Source organism: Halichoeres trimaculatus, unplaced genomic scaffold (genome assembly GCF_033239565.1).
Source record: "Halichoeres trimaculatus isolate MK-OKI-2021-1 unplaced genomic scaffold, fHalTri1.1 fHalTri1_scaffold_9, whole genome shotgun sequence".
NCBI lineage: Eukaryota > Metazoa > Chordata > Actinopteri > Labriformes > Labridae > Halichoeres > Halichoeres trimaculatus.
In genome coordinates this window covers 14398345-14421732 of record NW_027437188.1, presented here as the reverse complement: position 1 = coordinate 14421732, position 23388 = coordinate 14398345, and the positions used below count along the sequence as shown (strand labels likewise).

The following is a 23388-nucleotide window of genomic DNA, read 5'->3' as shown; positions in this document are numbered from 1 at the left end:
GATCCAATAGCAAATGTTGCCAAATAAACAAGCTTTGACTCGACAGTTCTGAACTGTCTGCAGAAACCTCCTGTAGGGTATTCACATCCATTCACTTCTACCCTCCATGTCAGCTGTGGGCAACACACATGAAAGCTCGCAGAGCAGGAGGTCATTGCCACTACAGCAGCCTCACCATTTGGTGGCACAAACAAGGAAATGAAAAATAAGATAGAACCTCAGTTGTCTTTAGTAAGAAATGATAGCATCTCCAATTAAAATCTTTATTACAGTATACTGTTCAAGTAAAATAAAATGTACAATTCTATAGTTGCAGCATATCAACAAACATGAAAAATTCAAAAGTAAAAGTGCACTTGCAGAAGAAGACAAACTATCACACAGTGCCAGTATTTAATGAAATCTACTTTTTTTTCTGACATCTGTTTCTTCATATCCTATATTTATGTTTGCACAAATCACCATGTTTTCTTTTCACATTTGCTGGCTTAACTGAGCTTCAATCACGTATGGTTTGTCTGGAAAGACATGCATGAAAATTTGAGTTGAAGATTGAAGAAAAGTTTCTCTCAGCTGGGTCAGTACGAGCTGCTCTCAGTGGTTCGGACAGAAGTGGCTGTGTTTTTTTTAAGTGATTAACTCAAACATTCTCTCCCAGCAGCAGCACCACAAACCTTGCTATGTGTTATATAGATCATTGGAAATCCTCTTTCTCTCAAGGACATCAGCACAGAGTCAGTTCTGGTAAAAAGGAGTTGAGGTTGACCTGGTCATCTCAGTGACACCAAGTGAAAAGAGGAGTGAACAAAGCTTGACAGAGTCCTGACTCTTATCAAAGTGTGTTAACAACCCCCTGGATTTAACGGTGTTGAAACTCTTCGGGAAACTGGATGGGCTTAATGATCTGCCACAAAAATGGCACTGAGGCAAAACTAAATGATTTCCAGAGGTGTCTGTCACAAAGTTTGTGCTACGTGAATCATAGGAGGAGGGAGGGAAGGGAGGGTAAAGATAAAGCCAGCAGAAGGACTTGGAAACATTGTCAGTTTTGCAAACACCATGCCAGGACCAGAGATACAGACTTAATAATGCTTAATTTTAAGAATGCAAATCCACACACTTTGGTAAATCAAATAAAAGAGCAAAAATCTCCTTTTTGTGCTTTAAACCAGACCCACAGATTCATCTGTGTGGGTGTAAAATAGAGACGGTGGACAGTTTAGAGACAAATGACTTGGAATAATATACTGTAGATCCACAATATCGAGTATATTACTAAGGCCAACACACTATGTCTTAAGAGTGCATTTCAATGATCACTGAAAGGTCAGACGACTCGATGTAACCCACATCTCCGAGGAAGGAAAAGAACAGTGCTCTATGCTTGGGCTTTTCATACTCTAAAGAGTGGAAATACACTTTAACTCCTTGATTGACAGCTTTTGTGTGGACCAAGAGAAGAAAATGGACAACAGCTTCAAAAATGTTAAAAAGATTTGCATTGACTCCGGCTTACAGTATTTGTACAGCAGGTCTACACCTAAATCTGTGACTTGAAAAGAGGACACATTGGGGCCCTTGATAACTTCTAAATGGCGAAAGCACAAATTATTTTACGGAAAATAACTTACAAAGATGTGCAAACATGGAACGTCTGTTAGGGTTGCTAAAACCAGAATGAACAAGCCAAAAGAAAATAAAAATAAAACAGCAGGACAGCCCATACAAACAACCCTCACCATCCTCCTTGTCTGGTAAATAATGACAAACAATTTTTCAAGAAGAAGACTATTCCTCTTGATTATCCTGGCATATTCAGACTGAGAGATTTCCCTGCCCAGACTAAGGGGCAACAGGGTTGCTGTGATCTCCAGGACCACTCTTCCAGGTGATGAAACGTGTATGAAACTGCAGAGCGAAGCGTTCCACATACCGAAAAACCACCTGGAGCTGAAATGCCGATGAAGACACAAGAGGGTGATTACTGATATGCACTTAATAACCCCGACAAGTTCCAGTGAAAGTCTCATTTTCATCCTCTGAGCACCACTGACCTGTAGGGGGCGTCCTGTCTGTTTGGGCCTGTTGGTTGAGGCAAGGGTGTGTCCCCTGACCCCTAGCAATTACACTGCTGCTTATTCTGTGTGGTGGTGCCTCTCGGCTGTCGCAGCTGTCGCAAGGAAGCATCTCCATACTGAATACCTGAACCCATTCTTTCAGGGTCCAACTCACCTTTAAGAGGGGGTTAAATATTATCAGCAATTACAGGCAAACACGCAGGGATGCAGACAAGAGATCACGTTCAACATGTGTAAATATTTGCATAGACACAGACACGCCCAACTCGGCTACATCTGTGACAAAGAAATGAGAAGGCTTACCTGAATCTATCTTGTTGAGGATGGTGCGAGCACATTTTAAGAAACCCTCCTCTACATTCTCCCCTGTCAGAGCACTGGTCTCCAAAAACATCAGCTCTATATTTGCAAAAAGTGGAAATAGACAGAAAATGCACACATCAAGAACCAGAACAGTCTAGACCGTAGGTAGACTTAGCATATCTGAGTTTAAAACCTGAATTATAGTGAGATGCACATTTAACATCAGTTACCATTCTCCTGAGCAAAGCGCGATGCCTCCAGGAAAGTCACCTCTCTGTCTGCATCCAGGTCTTTCTTGTTGCCACACAGAATAATAACAATGTTTGGGCTCGCCAGAGTCCGTGCATCTGTCAGCCAATTGGTGAGGGCGTTGTACGTTTCCCGACTGAAAGACATTACAGCACAGATGGACATATTGTAAGCACAGAAGCTGGTTTCCTGTTAGAGACTGGGAGGGCTTAAATTACTTATTAGTACAGAGGCATATTGATATCTTTAGAGAGAATAGTGATGACTGTAAATGCTCTGAGTAAAAATGTTTCCAACCAGCCTATAGTTGTAAAAGAAACTGATCTTTGTCTTGTTGTTTTATAAACTTCATAGCTCTTTAAACTCTACAAACTTAATACGAGTCCCTGGGATGAGTTGAAACGAACAGAAACTTGCTTAATGGAATATATTTTTATAAAAAATACTTAAATTGAACAGAAAATCTTGACTTACATACTTTCAAGAACATCATTTGAAGGAGGCCTGTGTTACTGGGAGGTGTAAAATTTTATTTGCTACACACACAACCAGTCAAAAGTTTTAAAACACCCCAATTTCATTTATTCATTAATTCATCCATTTTCTACAGCTTATCCTGTTCAGGGTTGTAGGTGGCTGTAGCCTATCAGCTGTCTTAGGGCGAGAGGCGGGGTACACCCTGGACTGCTCACCAATCACAGGGCTGACACACAGAGAAAGACAACCTATCACAAATCTACAGCCAATCCAGAATCGCCATTGGACTGTGAGAACCCAGGCATGCACAGAAAAGCCCTCCTCGCCCAAACTGGGATTCAAACCAGTGACCTTCTTGCTGTAAGGCAGTGTTTCTCAATTCCGGTTCTGGGCCCCCCCTGCCTTGCATGTTTTAGATGTTACCGAATCCAACACACCTGATTCCAATGATCAGCTCATTATCAAGCTCTGCCCGAGCCTGATAACGAGCCATTCATTTGAATCAGGTGTGCTGGAGTAGGGTAACATCTAAAACATGCAGGGCAGGGGGGCCCCAGGACCGGAATTGAGAAACACTGCTGTAAGGCAACAGTGCACACATACAGCCTTCTCAAATTCAAGCAGTTCAAGTCCAATGCTTGAAATGGTAATCAAATAAGTGATGAACTGACAGGTTAAGAAAAAAGGTAAGGTTACCCAAAATTGAAAAATAATGAACTTTTCATAACTATGCAGAATGACCCTCTCACAACTTACAGCTGTTCTGCAGCAATGGACATTGATCAAGCTTTGAAAGTTGACATGTGTCCCAGTGTTCTGTGTATTACTCACGACCATCTCTGTCAGTAGAAAAGCAGTGCTGAACACACTGTGGTACCAGACCCTTGTGAGCATGACTGAACAGCAGAAAGTAGTTTCATACGATAAAAATGACAGGGCAATAATAGAAAGACAGACCATCAAGAAATTTCAAGAAAAGGTCTTTCTAGGAAACTGCAAAGAGTGGTGTCAGTGAGTACAGTTTACTTCACTATCAAAAGACCCTCAGAGACTGGGAGGAACTATAACAGGGAGAGGTCTGGCTGACCCAAAGCTGCACAGAATCAGAAGAAAAGTTTCTGAGAGAGACTTGAATGTGGCATAAAGATCACTTTGAAACTCCAAACAGCCTCTTTAAGGAATGTCCATTGGACGGTAAATTTGGGGAATGCTTTACCTGGTAATGTCATAGACGAGAAGGGCTCCAGCTGCTCCTCTGTAGTAGCTGCGTGTAACAGACCTGTGAAGAGAAACCAAAGCAGTGTAAATAATGCATTTACCAGGTCAGTATGAGCAAAAGAAATCCCTCAGGAGAAGAGTCAACACATGCTAACTGGCAGGACAACTGTTTGAATCTGGATGTTTCTCTAAAACAGCATGTGGGCCCACTGATTCTTAACATCTTTGTATCTTTTAAAAGTAAATCCAACCCAAACAGGAAATACTGAAGGCTCTTTTACCGGAATCGCTCCTGCCCAGCAGTATCCCAGATCTGCAGTTTGACCGTCTTGCCACCAACGTTGACCACTCTGGAACCAAACTCCACACCAATGGTGTGGTTGGAGTCTTGTTTAACTGCAACAATGATGCAGAGAGAGTATGAAGAAACAGAACAGCATGAACCCAAATGTCATCAGTTTTTTTTTTACTTGTAAATTTAAGCTTTCTATTAAAGCAACAGCTGTGTTCTATCATAAAGCAGAACACGTTTAGAAAACTGCTCCCAGACTGCTACTCCTATTTATTTTAGGTAGGTGTGTTTTGCTTTTTAGAATAACAAAGTTGTATTAAAACAGGCCGTGTCCCAGCCAGTCACACTGTCAAAGTGCTCTCCCTTTCTTCTCTATGACAGCACAGAGACCTCACACACCTTTAATCAAATTAACACAAGTGTGTGACCCTGAGTTGTCACATTTCTTACTCACCAAATAAGTAGTGGGTCTTTTACAACCAGATTATGAACTCTCACCAGTCACTTTATTAGGTACACATGTTCAACAGCTCATTTATGCAAATATCTAACCAGCCAATCACATGGCAACAACTCAGTGCATTTAGACATGTAGACATGTAGACATGGTGATTTAGCTAATGCTAAATAGTGAGTGAACACTTACACTTGTTCTCAATGAACTGGTGGAGGAGGCAGGATTTCCCAGTACCAGCACTGCCAATCACCAGGAACTTAAACAGGAAGTCTGAAAGCAGAGCAAAGGAGGTAGAGATAAATGCATCACCAATGTCAGAAGGAGAATCTAAATCTGCTGCTCTGTCTCAGCAAGAGACAATCCTTAGATTTCCTCTTAATCCCCCTGAGCTCCTACTTTCACTGTATCCAACAGCCCCAAATTAGCTTGCTAATCACAAAGCCTTACATGTAATCACCATCACCTGCAGCTTATAGTTCTAATTAAATATGCTTGTTTGTCTAAGGTGAAACATGACACCAACACCAGCGCTCAATAACACCTTACAGAAGCCAGTCAGAGCTTGTTATTGAACTTGGATTAGGTTAGCTGTCATGCCTGGGGATTGAATAACCACAGCCAGCTGTTAGTGCAGATGTTGTTGTCGTGGGGACAGGGATCTTCCAGAGAGAACCCGACCCACACAAGTGTTCTAAATCTTTAATGACTCCTGACGTGCAAGTCCATTCATAGCTGTGCATGGACGTCTTTTTGTGACCAGGAATCAAAGACAGAGGAAGAGCATTCACCTGGGTGTTCTACGCCGGGTCTGAGAATCAAAACGGAGTGTGTATTTGTAACGCCCAGAGAGGTTGTGAGAGACAAACAGGAAACCTGAGAGATGAATCACAAAGGCTGGTAATGGCTGCAAACTGAACCTCTCCACCACAGAGCCTGATTCAGTTGGACCCTGAAGACAAAGTGCATTTCACTTCAGGCTCAGGCACTGGCACTGCAGTCAGGATCACTGGTTTAGCTTATGACTGGTCATGACATCACCTCATCGGGTCAAGAGAAACAGTAGTTACAGGGTTAGAAAAGGTTTGAACTGGCTTCACTTGCCTGTGTGACATTTAAAAATCAGTGAGCCATTGCTGCCACATTCATCTGATGACCCAGCCAGAGTTAATGGTACACCTTTAGTTCGTTAAAGCCAGTACTTTCTAACACAACACCAGCTAGGGCTCAAATTCACAGTGAGAGAAACACAAAGGCTCAACTAAAAAACCCAACACGCACTTAGTTTCTCTTTGCAACAGCAATCTTACATCTTTACGTTGTAAACTGTCATGATGACAGGGAAAAAGAGACTATACTTTTGCAATCCACATTGCATATGAGATCTACATATAATAACTGAGCTGTCAATAAGCAAGAAGGAGGAGGGAATACAAAAAGGCATACATTTATACTGAAAGGAAAAAAATTAAAATCAGAAATTATTTTTAAAGGGAAAGTCTGCAGGATTTTCATTAAATACTGAATGTCAGCTTTTACAGGAATAATCTTATTTAGTCATCACCCTTGAGCCTCTATACAAGTGTGTCAGTGTCTGTTTCTGTCTCAACCCCCTCCTCTGCCTGTATGTTGTTTTGCCTGTTTCAGGACATTTCTGGGGAAAGTAAGCAAGGTTACTTCATCCAATCACAGGGCGCCCAGTGTACAAGTGACTTTGCGTGTTGATGACTGCGAGTGGAAGCTAATAACAGCTAAGACAGTGGACGCAATGTGAAGGATGAAAAACACAACCAAAGCGAAATGAAACACCAAACAGATAACGCTTTTTCCTAAACCGTGATGAAGCTTGGCTCGACTTTCACTCTCTTTCGGGCATTTGGTGAAGTGGGACGCAAGTTGGCTTTCTGCTGAGCAGGTATGTGTGCAATACCAGTGATAGGCTTGTGCTAACATGTCAAGTCAGGTGCACGTCTCTTGAGTCTCTTCCATATAGAGACGCGATGCTGCAGGAGGCTGGTGAGCTAGTGAGCATCACAACACGTGATGTTGTGTTTAAGAACAAGTGATGAAAATTCTTGCAGACCCTAAATTAGGGATGGGTACCTTTAATATCTGAAACAATACGATACTGATGCCTGGTACCTGGCAATTGATATCAATACTCAATGGTAACAGTTTTCTGTACTTTTATGTGTTTATGTGACAATACATATCAAATCGTTTAAAAATAAAACCTTTAAATTTCTCAATGAAACATATTTATTCTTCAATATATAACCTTGCAATGCTGTGTTTTTATGTCCAGCATGAAAAATCGCCTACCTTTCCACTCACTCACTGTAACAAGAATGTGTTTAGGTACCTAAACAAGATACCTTTTGACTATAAGTGAAATGGTACTACAAGCAGAATTATGGTTGATACCTATAAACGTACCTAATTTGGTACCTTTCCCTAAAGTAGCCATTTAATACTACTTTTCTATGTTCAGAACAACTGTCTGCAGGATGCAAAGTGACAAGATTATGTATTTATTTGTTGTCATGTAGCTCTACTTTTAACTTTGTAAACTCAATTTGTACTGTAGTTTAATGTACAGAAGGTTAGGTTAGGATAACTGTTTGGCGCTTATAATCTTGTTTGAAATTGTGGATTATGAACAGGAAAATTTGCAAAAGTGACACAATTTCAGTTTTGCTTATAAAGTTCAGGCAGGGCCTTTATTATACAAAAAGTGGCAGATCATAAATGAGATGCATCAATCAAATAATCAGGAAAGTCTAGTTTGTTTTTGTATCACAAAAGAGATATCTGTCAGAATTCAGAGATGAACTCACACTCAGAGATTGTTTAAAAAAAAAAAACACTATAAGTACAATTTTGTATTTTACACACAAATAATATTTCAACCTTTACCCTTCATTGAAATAATAAATGAAAATGTACTTTTTATATGCCATTATTTAACCGACACATATGCTAATTCAACTAGACACCAACCAGGAGAGACGACAGCATAGGAGAATGAGACAGTAACCAATAAAAGTCACTACAGCTACCATTTACTCTAGCGCTTTCACACAAATATTGCCCCCTGGAATAAAGTGTTTTACAGAATAATAAGACAGGTCACAATTACATGAGAGGGTATTAGAGAAAGGGAGAGGGTGTGGAGCAAGAGTGGATGATGGTTTGAATTTTTAAACAACAGGATCTTCAGTGTCAGGCCAATGTTAAATAAATGTCTCCATAATACTTCGAACCAACTGCTGGCTGGTCATTAGGTCAAGGTGTTCTGTGCCGACATCTTCCTGTAATATCAACTGCTTGAGGAGCAGATGAGCGGAGCTGTGGATGAGAATATCTGTAACATCTTACATCCTCTGCTCTACAGGTAAAGAGTTGATTATCTTTGCTGTATACAACTTCCTCTTATGGGCCTTTGGGCAAAAAACAACCTCTGGTAAAACTACGCAGCACATGAGACTAAATGTACCGTTATTCCAGCTTACAGTCACCCATACAGCCCTAACACTAAGATAAAAACACACACTTAGTTTGTCGACATGATACAGTCGCTTTGTGCCTGAAGTTTGGCCAACTTCACCTGGAAATCTGTCTGCTTATGTTACTGACCGCTAAAGGCAGCTATTTCTCTCCGCCATTGTCTCAGTACAAGGGTGTCAGTTGATTCAGACGTAGCGAACAGTGCCGATTAGGCTAGAAAGAATGTCAGTGGTGAATACTATAAAACATCAAGAGAAACCAGAGGACGTGTTTGGGTGGCAGCTAGACCAAGCTAACGGCGTAGCTAGCAAACTAGCTGAGCTGCTAGTAGCCAGTCTGTTTCATCTCTCCCCTGTCAGAGCATTCAACGGTTAGCAAGCATGAAATAATCTGCCAACGCGCACAAACATACCGTATGTCTCAGACATGTTGACCCTCGTTGTATCAATGACTCTTTCGGGCCTTTATTAATGTCTTCTTGATACTGTGACACTAACAGGATCACTGGCTTCGTTCGCACCTTTAAATGGTGTTTATCTACGATACCAGAGGTTTCCTGAAACCCTTCCTACCTTTTTTTTTCTTTTGCTCCGGCCACAACCATATACGGTCGCTCCTTGCTACGTCATCCGTCATCTGGTGTTGCCTTCAGGTGCAGTTTACCATATAGTAATTCTAAAGTTCGTCAACACGAAAAACTCAACAAAGGTAAGACAAAAAGGGTGTTTGCTCCGAATATCGTAAATTTGCGAGATTGTTTGTATGTTTGGTTCATTTTGCGTTTTGATAGAATCTCTGTTATATTCTATTATCGCCAATAATATTTACTTTATATCAAATGTTCTAAATTATGTACGTTTTGAAACATGTCTCATCGCTCGTCTGACCAGTACCCAGTTTTTCGGTTACATTGATTTACTTTTTTAAATTAATACAATGTGTCCACCAAAAGTGCTCTCTTATGGTATGCACTTGGTAAGAATTCATTTTGGGGACTATTTATTAAAATGTATCTTTGTACAGTCAATGCATTTTACCGTCTTCCCTCCTCAAAATGCTTTTTTTTCAGTGTTGATCAAAGCAAATTGTAGTCAGAAAAGGTTTTTCACTACATTTGTTTTATTTTATTTTATTTCTTTATTTATTTTTCTTTATTAATTACTTCATTTATTTACTTAATGTATTGTGGTCTTATTCAACTTGACTATTGCACATATGCAACAGCATGCCACTAGGTGGCAGAAAAGATAAAGAAACACAAGTTCTGAATTTTAAAAGACAGCAAAGTGTTGAGGTGTATTACAAAAATAAATCTCTTGATGACACAATATAAAACAAAGTACATGATGTTATTGCATAGTTACACCTTGCATATCTTGCATAAATGCTTACACTTCATGTGTGCTTGAACTTAAACCTTTGAGTCTAGAGAATGTAGACCAAAAAGAAAACGAATGTGGGCAGATTTTACCAGCAGTACTGTCAAAATCTGTAGTAAAGAGTAATTCATAAACATAGTGTCTTCGGCCAGCAGTTGACTGGGTACCCTTTGAAAAGAAATGTCCTCTATTGTTGGTTGAGGAATCAGAAACATCTGCTTCTTTTCCCTATTCATTCATCACCTTTTTGTATCTGCAGTTAGGTATGGTAAAATGTTAGAGCGAAAAACCCATTCTCTTCTGCCTTATTTGAAGCTATTTTCACTGAGGTTAAGGACAGAAAAAAGCTATATAGACTTCAAGGTTATATGCTAAAAATGAACTTCATTTATAGCCACTACAGCCTTTCAGCTTCTCAGGGATGACTGAAAATAGACTGACAGTACCATAACCTACCCAGAGACTCTCAGGCGTATTGGTTTTCACTTGACATTCATCTAGCATTTGCAGACTACCAGTGTGTTTGCTACTTTGTTTGTTGCATTCAAAACAGAATTCCCCCACTTAGATTAACACTGAGGATGATGACGCAGGGAGACACAGAGCTTTTATTTTCAACTCATTTTGTAAACACTCACTCCAAAGGTGGTCAGGAAGAGGTAGTAATGACCAAGATAAAAACAGTGCTAAAGTTTTTAAAATGAATGCAGCAAAGCCAGCAGGCTGCATAATGCAAGCTAGCCCAATGCTACATTGATTCAAAGAATGCATCACATTGTTTTGTTAAAAACGCTATTTGTAAGAAGTTTTTATTTTCAAGTTACAGGAAACTTTTCCTACTGAATGATTCATCTTTAGCAAGCCTGGTTTTCTTCTAAGGATGATACTTTTTGTAAAACTGCGGTTTTGGAGCGTTTCAGAAAAATTCTACTCTGGAGGCCGTTTTCAAAAGTTTGCATTTTAGATTGGCTAAAATGCTGTTTCAGTGTAAATGTGAGGCCAAAAAGCAAAAATACTTTTGCATTTCACCTTAAAACCGTTAGTTAGTGCTGTTGGTGTTGACAAGGCCTGCTGACTCCAAAAGGGTTATTATATTGTAAGAACATTAAAGAGATACAAACTCCCTTACACAATTTATTTATGCTTGCATTGATTGAATGAGGACTTATGACCATTAATCCATTCTGAAGTGAGATACATGTGACAATCTGTATATATGCATTTTAAATTAAAGGTACATTTCAATGCAATATAATACTAAATATTTGATATACCATTTTTGATACATAATGATACCATGTGAGACAAAATAATGTAATATGATAAACTATATGATACAATTCAAAGTGATGGAATACAGCACAACACAAGCAATGTGATATGATATGATATGATATGATATGATATGATATGATATGATATGATATGATATGATATGATATGATATATAATAAGATATGATATGATATGATATGATATGATATGATATGATATGATATGATATGATATGAAATATGATACAGAATATTAACTTAATAGTCTACATCCCAAAAAGTTCAAACCAGATTTCAGTTTATATAACTTGTTTTTTTCCACACTTGCAAAGTTATTACTTAATCTCAAGAAAACATCAGTGCATGGCATTTCAATCACCAACAAGCCCTGAAGGCTTCTTCATGGCTCCTATAAGATCATAAAGCACTTTCATTAGACAGGTTTTATGTCACATATTGATATATAGAATGTCTTTTCATCTGCTCTTGCTGCATGCATGCTGGATATAACTTGTTAAGGAATTTTGGAGTGATGTCATTCAGGATATATGGAATTCGTACAGATCTGCTTTAAAGGTTATTTTACAGGTCCTCAGGGGTAACAAGTGAAAGAGTAGATAAAGGCTACATAACTCAAGCTCTTCTGTGGCTGACTGCCACCACATGATCCTTTTTCAGCTGCAAGGAAGGAGAAGACCCATGTCTTTGTTTAGGCACATTCTGCTAAATGTGACCGTCAGTTCATCTTTCAACACTCAGTTAACTGAAAGAGCCCCTCCAGAAAACATCAAGGGATATGCCAGACTACCTGCACACAAAGGCTCAGGATTGTTGGGTGGAAACGGCTCATTTCTTTACTTTACTTTGTACTTGAGTGTCTTTAGAATGAGCAGGAAATACCTTCTACCCGCAAAGCCTCATGTTACCTTTGTGTATGTTTCTTACTTCGATGCATCGTATCTACGGAAAACAGCACTGCCTAATTATTAGTTACTCAAGGCGGGCCTTTGATGCTATCTCTTCATTGAATAGGTTTCTTTCCCACTCACTATAATCTCAGAGGGTATCTATGGGCTCTCATAATGCCACTGGAGGATAATTTACCTCCCTCAGGTATAAACATATGCCCAGTGCTTCCCTGTATTTCCCCTTCCTCTCATACTTGTCAGCCTCAGAATCTCCAGATCCAATCCCACAATTATTTAAATCTCTCAACTTTAATATAACAACCTACACAGCCTGTTTGGGCTGTGGTTGACAATTATTTGTGTAAAGAAACAACAAAGTATCTCAAAATCTGTGCCTTAAGGGGCAATTATTTGGTGAATCTGATTAATTATGCATTTCAGTGAGAGCATATTTCTCATAGATCACAGATCTTAAAGTGAAGTCGATATGTAACAAGAGCAGGACAACATAAAAAATCTAGGCCAGTGGGGCTTGTCCAAATCCAAACAAAGTCCTCAAGAAACCAGAGCTCATATGTTGGCTCCTGCAAGTCCATGCAAGCTTTGCTGCCCCTGAAGCAAAATGTCAAAGAGGGGCGGGAGCACCCACAGCCTTTCCTCGCTGATGTCAGGGGTGATGATGGATGACATCACTGACCACAACTAGTGTTTCCACAAATCCCAGAGATGTCTGTGCACATCCTCTTTATGTCTCACAATTTTAAAAAAAAGTTGGGACAATAGTATCACTGTTACTTACTTTAAAGTGTGTAAAGTATGCTGAACTTTCAGCTGCTGAATCAACTATCAGTAAGAAATAATGTTAATGTTTGTTCTAGATTTCATGTCAGATTAAAGTTTCTCCGCTGCATTCCAGCAAAGTTGCATGGTTAATTTTAACATGGTTTCCATTAAAATATGTCTCCTACCAGTGCAGTAAATAGGCCAGAACTCACCCGCACCTGCACTTCTGGTTTTTGTTCAAAAGAGTTCCCTTACATATCGAGTACCGCCACCTCTTGGTGAGCCACCATAACCCACTGTGTCCTGTCTTCTAGTCAGTATCAGTCCGTAAACATGACAGTATTATATCACTGTATCACTAGACAATAATTGGTAAGGTGAGCCAATCAGAGAGCACTATAGACTGTATTTAGAGTGGTCAGTGTGGCTCTGCTTTTTACCTTTTTACAGTTTTGAAGCCATAATACCCCGTCACCGAGTTTGTGTACCAGAGACTATGAGGGACTTTGAGAGAATCTGAGTGGAGCCAGGTGGCAAAAATATGTTGTTATTTTAACCTCTTCTTGGCTCTCCCTCCCAACCCATTTTAATGATGACTGGGGAGACAGAGTTTTTGACCTATACTGCAGCCAGCCACCAGGGGGACCTCATGTCAAGCAGAGCAGGATGACATCCAATTATTATTATTATTATTTTAAATTTTATCATTATCATTTTTTTTTTCACATTCTATGCATGTCACAAATACTTATCTCTACACAACAATCTGTAAACCCACCATATCACCCCTGACTCTCAGCCTAGCTAGCAGCTGCCATCACCATTCACAGTAAATAAAATGGACATGATCTTTCATGGCTCAAAGTCAGGCTTCTAGTCTGGTGACTGGCTGCAGAATAGGTCAACAACTCTGTCTCCCCCATTCATTTTTATGTAATAATACATAGTCTTAACAACCATAACTGAAAAATAACTTGATAGTTGTCTATGTAACATTCTGAAGCACACAAAGTTAAAAACCAATTTTTTCTGATGCAATACAAAATGATATATGATGAAAAAGTGGAGCCCTTAAGTCTGAGTCAGGTGAGTCATTTTTGATGTGTGTGGATGACGGGTGTAGGAGGAAGCTTGTTGGAGTCTGTTACTGAATCAGCTCATTCCACGGCAGTGTCAGAGCTCTGAGTGTCTGCAGGAACAGACAGGTGAGCCCTGTGACCTCATTTCCTGTACAGACCTAAAGCTCCAAATGACAGTATCCTTGTTTTTGTTGTATTTGGGTAGTTGGGTAGTTATTGCAGTCATCACACATGTTTTGCGCACACAAACATGTGTGTGTTTGTGTGTGTATGTGTGTGTGTGTGTGTGTGTGTGTGTGTGTGTGTGTGTGTGTGTGTGTGTGTGTGTGTGTGTGTGAGAGAGAGAGAGAGAGAGAAGCTCTTTCATTTCCTCCATAATCTTTTAATCATGGAGCCCTCCTGTGAGCTTTAGCTTCAGCCTCTGATTTCACATCATTTCTCTTTCCATGATGTTAGTGCCTGTTTCAGAGTCTCACTGCACACACACACACACACACACACACACACACACACACACACACACACACACACACACACACACACACACACACACACACACACACACACAGCCCCCTCACCCTTATCTTACATAAACAGAAAAAAATCTTTTATAATATTAGCTCTCTATTTGAAAAAGCAGCACTCCAGCTCATTCCTGATAAGTTTAAACTTTTGACTTTTTGGAATGTACAGTGGTGGCAATAATTATCTAAACACTTTGCACATTTTAGAGGTTTCAGTTGTTTTGTTGAATTTGCAAAACAAACAAACAAACAAACAAACAAAAACAAAACAGAAGTAAAGTATCTTTAAAGTTATCTTTATGCCATGATGCTTTATATACAGTCCTTTCAGAACTATCTGGTGCTCAAATAATTTTGGCCAACTGTATTTTTAAATATATTTTTACTAAATAAGGAAAAGCTAGACTTGAAACCTTGTCCCTATTTACTGAAGTAATTAAACGTCATGCCAACCCCATGTAACTAAACGTGAAGTCAAACCACAGTCTGAACACACTTTAGCTTCAAAGAGTCTAACAGAGGTGTTGGGCTCATTTATTGGTGCTGAGAAATAATCAGAAAGTAACATCACAAAAATTGTCAAACTTAATTAACAACTAACAATTCAGAAACATCTTGCTGTAGTTGGAGAGTCCGAGCTTCTGCTGGTGACTCGTCTTCTGGATCGGATTCTGGATCAAAGTCGTAGGCTCAAACTTCAGCTGGTTGTGTATGCAGCCATAGGTGTGAGAGCATGTGAACGTGGGCACACGTGAGCCGAGCCACATCCACGTCCAGATTGGGGCATGGCCAGACAGTGCATCAGCTTTTCAAAGCCCTGCCAACTGAAACTGTCTGATTTAAGCAGGGCTGAAAAAGGCATGCCAAAATGAAACGGTCTTCAAATACATGATTTGGGGACCTATGCAACCAACATAAACTAAATAAAAAGTATAATAAAAGTGTATGATTTCACCTTTAAAATCACACAACCTGTCTCATATTTCATTACTGGCTGTCATGTTAGGGGAAAATAAAAAGTCACTGGGATATGAAGATTTGAACCCAGTTTGTGACTCTGGCTGGGTAAACCTGGGCCAATTGGTCCTTCAGTTTTTCTGCTTTCTTTGGTAAATATTTCGTATGTGGTCTCATATCCTTTATCCATCTGAAGCTGTTATTATCACAGATTTTCCAGTTCAGCTCAGGTTTTGTTTACTTGACAGCCAGACTTGCTTTTCCCCATTGGACAGAAACAAGGTTATCATTTTTCTAAAGTGCACACCAATTTGCCAGGGAAATAACCAGCTTCTCTTAGCCATCAGAATAAATCACTTAAGCTCCTTTGACACGACACTGGCTAGACAGTTGCTGATAAATGCTTCAAGCTAACACAGACTCAGCAAGGGATCTGTGTTGCCAGACACATCGGCCACATTTACACAGAGACAATTACATACACAACTATCCCGCATGGCGTCTGTACTGATCCCCTCAGCCTGAGCCTGTCTGCTCTTTCACCCTCTGAACCAGAGCGAGTTCACATTTGGAGAATAAATGTGTTCAGTAAATCAAAACTGTGAGCAGCAGTTTCTTACATCTTGCTTACCTCAAGACCCCAATCAACCAGCCAGAGGAAGAAACATCCCAACCCCAGCTCCTTTCCCTCCTCCCAGGACAACACACAAGGCAGCACCTTTCCCACACACTGTTGAGATTCACCTCTGACTCCTGACCCTGGAGGGGTGATGGTGGATTGGTTGTAAGAGGAGGGGGACCACCCAGTCAGGCTCTTTGAGGGGTTGGAGATGGGACAACTCATTGGTGTGATGAGACTAGAGAAGGTCAGAAAGTTATGCTTGTGAGGATGGAGGAAAAAAAGATGAAGGAGAGGTGTTAGATTTGTAAATGGTACCTGAGACACTAAGTGCGGTTGATCATTTCCCATTGAAAATTACATTCTCTTTGTGCACTTCTCAGTTTTAATGTGCTGTGAGGAGGATTTGTTTTGGCCTTGGAGTCTCACACACTCTGTCGAGAAGATGTGACATTTAACAAGGGGTGTCTTTGTTTTGGAATTATATAGACAACTTTTTACTTGGCACAACAAGCTGATATAATGTATTCATCACAGTTACTTAGTGCTGTTATTTGAAATGTGACAACAACTTTGTAAGTTTGTTTGGTAGTTTAGTAGCTGACTACATGTAGCCTTATTGACAGCCCGGTGCCCTAAGACTCAAATGGGGGTATGTGTACCCCTGGGGGTACGCAAGGGCACTCCAGGGGGTAAGCAAGATTCAAAAATGTATATTAAAAAAGAAAATCAACCAAGAAAAATCCCTTTAACACAATTTATTTAATTGATGTTTGAATCCAAATAAGTTTAAGTTCCTAAACCGAGTACTTTATCCAGTAGACACTAATTGTACAGCGCTGTTTTACATTTTTTTCCAACCAAAACTAATGTTAGGGGGTACTTGGCGGAAAAAATACATGTCATAGGGGGTACGTCACTGAAAAAAGTTTGAGAACCACTGCTCTAAGGCATGTCTGTAATGTATAACATTTGTAAATCCAGGTTATGTCCTGCCAGTCATCTAACAAGCAAAGCTAACATTAAACATTATCACAAATAGTTCAGCCTTTTTAGCCTTTAGCTTGTGCTCTATCACTTGCCCGTTTAGCCTTCTTCTGCTCTTCTCTTCTTTTCTGTCTGACAGTTAGGCTCCTGTGTCCACCATCACTACAAAATTAATCACAGAAATTATTTTTTAGCAGAGAAAAACACAGATGTCTCTTCTCACTTCTAAACTTCGTCAGTTGACGTGGTGTTGTCCTCCTCACAGCCCCGTTAACCTCAGATATCTTCATTAGTTCAACTATTAATCAACTATTTCTCAAATATGCCAAACCATTCTCAAAAGGTTCTTCTTTCTTATCCAGGAATATGTCTTGTTTTCCCAAAACAATCCTTAAAGTATGCTCATCCAGTCTGTGATTTAGTGCAAGCAGCTCCTTTAATTGAGGAGTTGTTTCACAGCATAATCACAGTTTTTGTAACCTTTGCTCAAAAAATCCACACACCCAATTCAAACGTGGGTGTTTATTTTAGAATGACAAATGTTTGACAGATTTCCTCACTGTCTTATCTTTGCATCAATTAATCAGCAGCCTAGGCATGCACACACACATACCAAAAGCAGCCACTGATGCGTCTCTCCTTGAGGCGTGAGTTCTGTACTGAGTGGGTAAGTAGAGCTGGGTACACTGATTTATTCTCTGCTACGCCCTGACTACAGACACACAGGCTTACTTCTGCTGTAATTCTAACCCTTACTTTAATAGGAGGTCTATTTTACTGTTTCCACCTTGTATCATGTCAGTCTGGGACACCTTAAGAGTAGCTTTTCATGATTGTCTGTGCTTAAAACCCTTATTTCAGCCCTATTCAGCATCTTTCTTTCATGTACATTGTGTTCTAAAACTTTGCCAAGGTTTAGTATCACACCTAACTTAGTAACCTCATACTGTATGTCTCCTTTAACTCTCCTGATGTTGAACTACCTAGGAACTGGTTATGCTACTGGTCCAACACATCTCCCTCCTGGCAGCCCTCGGTTCCTGGGGGACACAAACACACTCTTGAACTCAAAGTCTGACGAGGCTCACAAAGTGGTATGAAGACCATCACAGGCTTCAAGATGACCTACAGCAGAGGTGTTGATGGCAGCCTGAGTAAACTAAAGGGTTGTTTACACAACAAAGGTTTTAGGATGAAATGCGAAAGTACTGTTGCGTTTTGGCCTCTCGTTTACACAGCAACAGTGTTTTAGCCAACCTAAAATGCAAACTTTTAAAAACGGCCTCCAGAGTGGATTTTTTCTGAAACGCTGCAACAGCAAGTCCTCGTTGACAATATGCCGTAAAGGCGTTGCCCATACAACTCCAAACAAAGCTTCTTTAATACAATAAATAACACTTGTTGTAGTATTAGTTTGTCTGTTGAAACATTAAAGGCGGCAAAATAATGAAAATATTTTAGATTTGTTGTATCTTCAACAACCCTAGTCTGTCCAGAGCTTTAGACCACGTTTGATGTGTCCTGTCTGTTGATATTCAGTGAACTCAAGCCATATTTGAACAGTGACTGTTTGGCTTATAATCAAGCACGTGTTTGAGTTCAGGCTAGGTGCCAAATCGGAGGCTCGATGTCACACTGAAGGTATTATGTTAGTTACTTTTATTTTGTGACACTAAATATATCAACATGTTGCCAGCTTTAGACTTCTGTTGCTCTGGATGAGGGGAAAGTGTTGATACATTTTCACTCAGTTGCAGTTTGACGCTGGTAAAAGGTCTGAGAGTTTTATACATGTGCTCAGTAAAATGTTTGGCCTCTATTGCCTTAAATCTAATATTTGACATGAAGGCTTTATGAGGTTTAAATGCCTGAGCTGAGGGATGAATCCCTGAGATTGGACCTAGAGGGGATCTGCTCTCATGACTGTGACATGCCTGTTATTTCTCCTCACTGGCCCGGTGGGGTGTGTAATCCCCCTTTTATCTTAGCCCTCCTTACCCAGTGGTGTACACAGGTGGGGGCAGGGGCTTAGCTTAAAGTTGGTAAAAGTTTCATCGTTATGACCCGTGCCTTTTTACTGCCAAGGTACCAAAACATACAGTTACTTCAATATTGAAGTTTACATGGCACCAAAACACAGGCTGTGTCAGAGCTCAGCTCTTACTTCTGTATAAAACTCAAACACACGCGCGCAAAACCAGGACAGTTGTTATTTAAGTGGTAACAGTTAGCTGAGTGCATGTCAGGTTTGAGTGTGTCACCATCCCTGAGCATCCTCTGTGGCAGCTCATTTGTGTTATGGGAGTTTTAATGAACTGAAAGACATTGTGAGGAGGGCCCTTTTTAATTTGACTGCCTTGCCACCTGCTGGCCCAGAGTCTCACGCACACTGTCCTGAGATGTGACTTTTAACAACACTTGTGTTTGTTTTGGAAACAAATTTTCTTTGTTCAAGACAACTTTTTACCAGATACAACACGCGGTGTTTATTAGCGCTGTTATTTGAAACGTGACAACAAGCAAACATTGTAAGTTTGTACCATTTGTAGGGCTGGGTACTGAATTAGGTACTTTTATAGGTACCGACCAAATTCTGTCAAAAGTACCGATTCATGCAAAATTAAAAGGTACCATGTCTAGGTACCTGAATGCATCCTTGTGACTGTGAGGGAGTGGAAGAGTAGGTTATTTTCCATGCTGGACATGAACACAGCATTGCAAGGTTATATATTGAAGAATGAATATGTAACTGAATTGAAAAAAAAAATACTTTATTAAACTTACTTTATTAAACAAAGTGCTACTTTTTACTACAGAAACACAAAAAAAAACACAGAAAATTGGTACCATTGAGTACCAGTGCCAATTGCCAGGTCCTGGGCATCAGCACTGTATCGTTTCAAATGTGAACGGTACCCATCCCTAACCGTATGTCAATAGCCAGCTATATGTAGCGCTACTGGCAGCTCGGTGCTACAGCATATCCATATCAATTTCCTGTTAAGCTTTCTTCAGCTCTTCTGTCCTTTTTCTGTCTGACAGTTAGGCTCCTGTGTCCAATGTTTGGCCTCACTTTTGCAGGAATAATTATGTCTTCTCAACTTGCCCTCTTAGTCGTCTTCTGAGTTCAGAGCTCCTGCATCCTTCTCCATCTCCTCTGTCCTCACTTACGTGCTTCCTATCCCCTAATTCTTGTGTCTTTTTTTTTTAAGAGCACCCCGTTTCTTCTTCAAGGTCACGTTGGCTTGAACTGCCGTACCAATCATCTACTTTTCCTACATAAACCTGTAATGTCATACTCTCTGTCTGCAACTGATCTGTTAATCGAAAGGTCATAAAACTGCACCCCACTCACTTTTCACCAGGATGTGTAAACAAACATCGGTGCTATCCTTTTATGTCTGGCTTCTTTTCTGTTTTGTCTTTGGCTGTAAATGTCTGGAGTTGCAAGTCTATTTTTATAAGTGAAGTTCGGACAGCTTTGCAATGGCCACCATGTCTTAAATAGGTTGCTGGCTTTATATAACACAGGAGCCGCAGGAGTCCATGCAGCAACCTGTCTTGTCTGTATATAACTGGGTGTTTGTAGTGTCTGATTTACTCTCAAGTCAGAGAGATTCAAAGCAGCTGCAAGGACTGTGGGTGGATAATATCTCCTAACAAAAAGTGTCCTGAAAGTATGACTTTTTTTTTCTAGACAAGTCTCTGTGTTGTATCCATGTGGGCCTATCTTTAAGCTCCCAGTGTGTAAGTGTGTGCATGAACAGCACATTACTGTGAGGTTTAGGGTGGGTTATATAAGAGGGAGTGGGTTGGTGGAGGAACAGAGTAATGCATATGGGCGGACACAGTACACAGACCATCCATGCTGAAACATGTCAGGATGAGAGAATGGCACCTCTTGTTTATCTTTGTCTGCACTCGCTCAATAAGCCTCTTTGACACAGACACAAATACACTTTATGCCATTCGCCGACCTGCCACTCACTCCCACCAGCTGACTCCTTAACTCCGCCCATTAATGTCCCATGCATCAGAAAGACAAAACATTCATTGGGAAACATGGAATTTTCTTGCATCGTAAGCTTCCCTCTGTGTTCCTCTCAAAAGACACACTTTCTTTTTCTTTTGTTCCTCCTCCACAGATCTAAGGATAAGATCACTAAAGTCAAGTTTTTGCTCAGAATCTGAACCGTTTTAGATAAGAGGAGATTAATCAGTGTCGTTTCAATTAGACAACACACACAGATTCAGATGGTAGAGAAGATTTCAGACCAAGATGGCAGCACAGGCGCTCTCAGTTTTGCAATTTTACAGTAACTTTCCTGCTCATCTTGAGTCTGTCCATACAGAACAGCTTCGCCTTAACAACTGACAGTATCTTTTAGATTCTGGATTAAACCTCCCTGACAATTTTATCACCAAACTTTGACTCATTCCTGAGAGCTCCAAAGCACCTGAAGCTACGAGCTCTACCCAGCTGAGCACTCCACACCACTGAGGACATCCAGAGGAAACACTGTCTGCGTCAAGCTCACGGCATCCTCAAAGACTTCTTCCACCCTGTTCACAGACTGATTGTCCCCTTGTACTGTGATGGGTGCTGCAGAAGTCTCCAGGCCAGAGTCAGCAACAACCAACGTCACTCTGTGTGTTTGTCTCTTTTATTCTCAAGGCATGGGAAAGCTATCAGTGTAAGTAGATCTGGGAAACTATGGACAGATACAAACCGTAGTCATACTCCTAACCAGCAGAAAAAAAGATTCAGTTGCAGATTCATGACTGATTGCTGTGATTCTACCCATGAACACACACACACACACACACACACACACACACACACACACACACACACACACACACACACACACACACACACACACACACACACACACACACACACACACATGCATGGGCATACACGTGTGACAAAAGGGGTTGTTGTTTGTCCCTTGGCCACATGCCATGGGTCTATGTTTCAAAGGCCAAGGTCAGAGTGGCCTGCATTCACCACCAAGTTACGCAGTAATGAGACCAATTAGGAGGCAGCCCCGAGGAGGAATGCAGTCTCTTTCTTTTTGTCTCCATCCGTCTCTTATATCTCACCAGGAAAATTAGCCTCTCTCTTTACTCAGGAATGAGCCACATTTTTACCAAAAGTCTTGTCTTAGCAATAAATAAAAACAGCTTCTTACATTGGCCAGTGGCTGATGTCACATAAGTCAGGTAATAAAGTTCTCAATCAGTCCTCATTGGCACTGATACCACATCCCTCTGCTGTCTGCTTTTGCCCCCTCCGTCTCCCAGAACCCCCTCTTTCTTCACTTCCATCAGCAAAGTCTCCCAAAAACAAAATCTGTTGCGATGTTTGACTTTTAAAAAAGATTTGAATAGAAAACATTTCTTAGAATATTGTACGAAGACATTCATTGTACACCTGCTAAATAAAAACAACACAATCAACAACCCCTGCAAAAACAGTCACTTTTGTCAATTCAATTTCTTTAAAGAAAATAAATCTATACATTCAAAGGACATTTTAATATTAATGTAATATCGTAGAATTAGTATAGTGCTCTAAATTTTTTTTTACATATTAAAAAGTATTGCAAAAGGTATTTTTTGTGCATCACATAGCGCAGTTAATCAGTTGCAGTTTTTTTAGAATGCAGCAGCAAAAGTTCTGATAAAACCAGAAAAACCCCACATCTTGTCTATTTAGAAATCTTTACACTGACTGCCAGTTAGCTTTTAAATTGATTTCGAATCCTTTTCGAAATTCTTTTTATCAGTTTTTAACATGGCCTGGCACCACACAATATCTCAGAAATGCTTTTAGCCGTGAACCAGGAAAACCTCTAAGATCTTCTGGCTCCTCTCTTTTGGCTGCTCCCAAAAGGAGAACAAAAACTGATGCTTGATGATGCTTCCTTTAGTCACTACTCTCCAATACCCTGCCAGAAAATCAGAGGGAAGCTCCAAATAATGATACTTTTAAATGTAAATTAATGACCTATCTATCTATCTAATCTGGCTTTTATGTAGAGTTGTATCATTCTATAATTTTATAACTCTGATGCTTTTTAATTCAATATTCATGTTTCTTTTAAATTATCTTTATTATTTAGAATCTTGGTGTTTCATTGCTTTTATTTATCTTAACTTTCATTCTAACCTTCTTATTTCTTTAATATTTACTTATGAATTATTCTCATTTTTTTTGCTTTTTTAAATTTTAGCTTATTTTCAACTTTTTATCTGTTTTAAAATATATTATTTACATGTGTATTAGTCTTTACT

General features: G+C 40.0%; 1 protein-coding gene across 1 annotated transcript; it reads right to left on the bottom strand.

Annotated features, from left to right (window-relative positions):
* Window positions 1-251: 251 nt before the first annotated feature.
* rab4b (RAB4B, member RAS oncogene family) lies at window positions 252-9174 on the bottom strand. The gene is made up of 8 exons (XM_074680212.1): window positions 8991-9174; window positions 5264-5344; window positions 4607-4721; window positions 4324-4386; window positions 2612-2766; window positions 2382-2477; window positions 2055-2232; window positions 252-1950 (listed from the first exon to the last, which is right to left on the bottom strand). The coding sequence occupies exons 1-7, from the start codon at window positions 9004-9006 to the stop codon at window positions 2117-2119; spliced, it is 642 nt and encodes a 213-aa protein (XP_074536313.1). The 5' UTR covers window positions 9007-9174; the 3' UTR covers window positions 252-1950; window positions 2055-2116.
* Between the last annotated feature and the right edge of the window lie 14214 nt (window positions 9175-23388).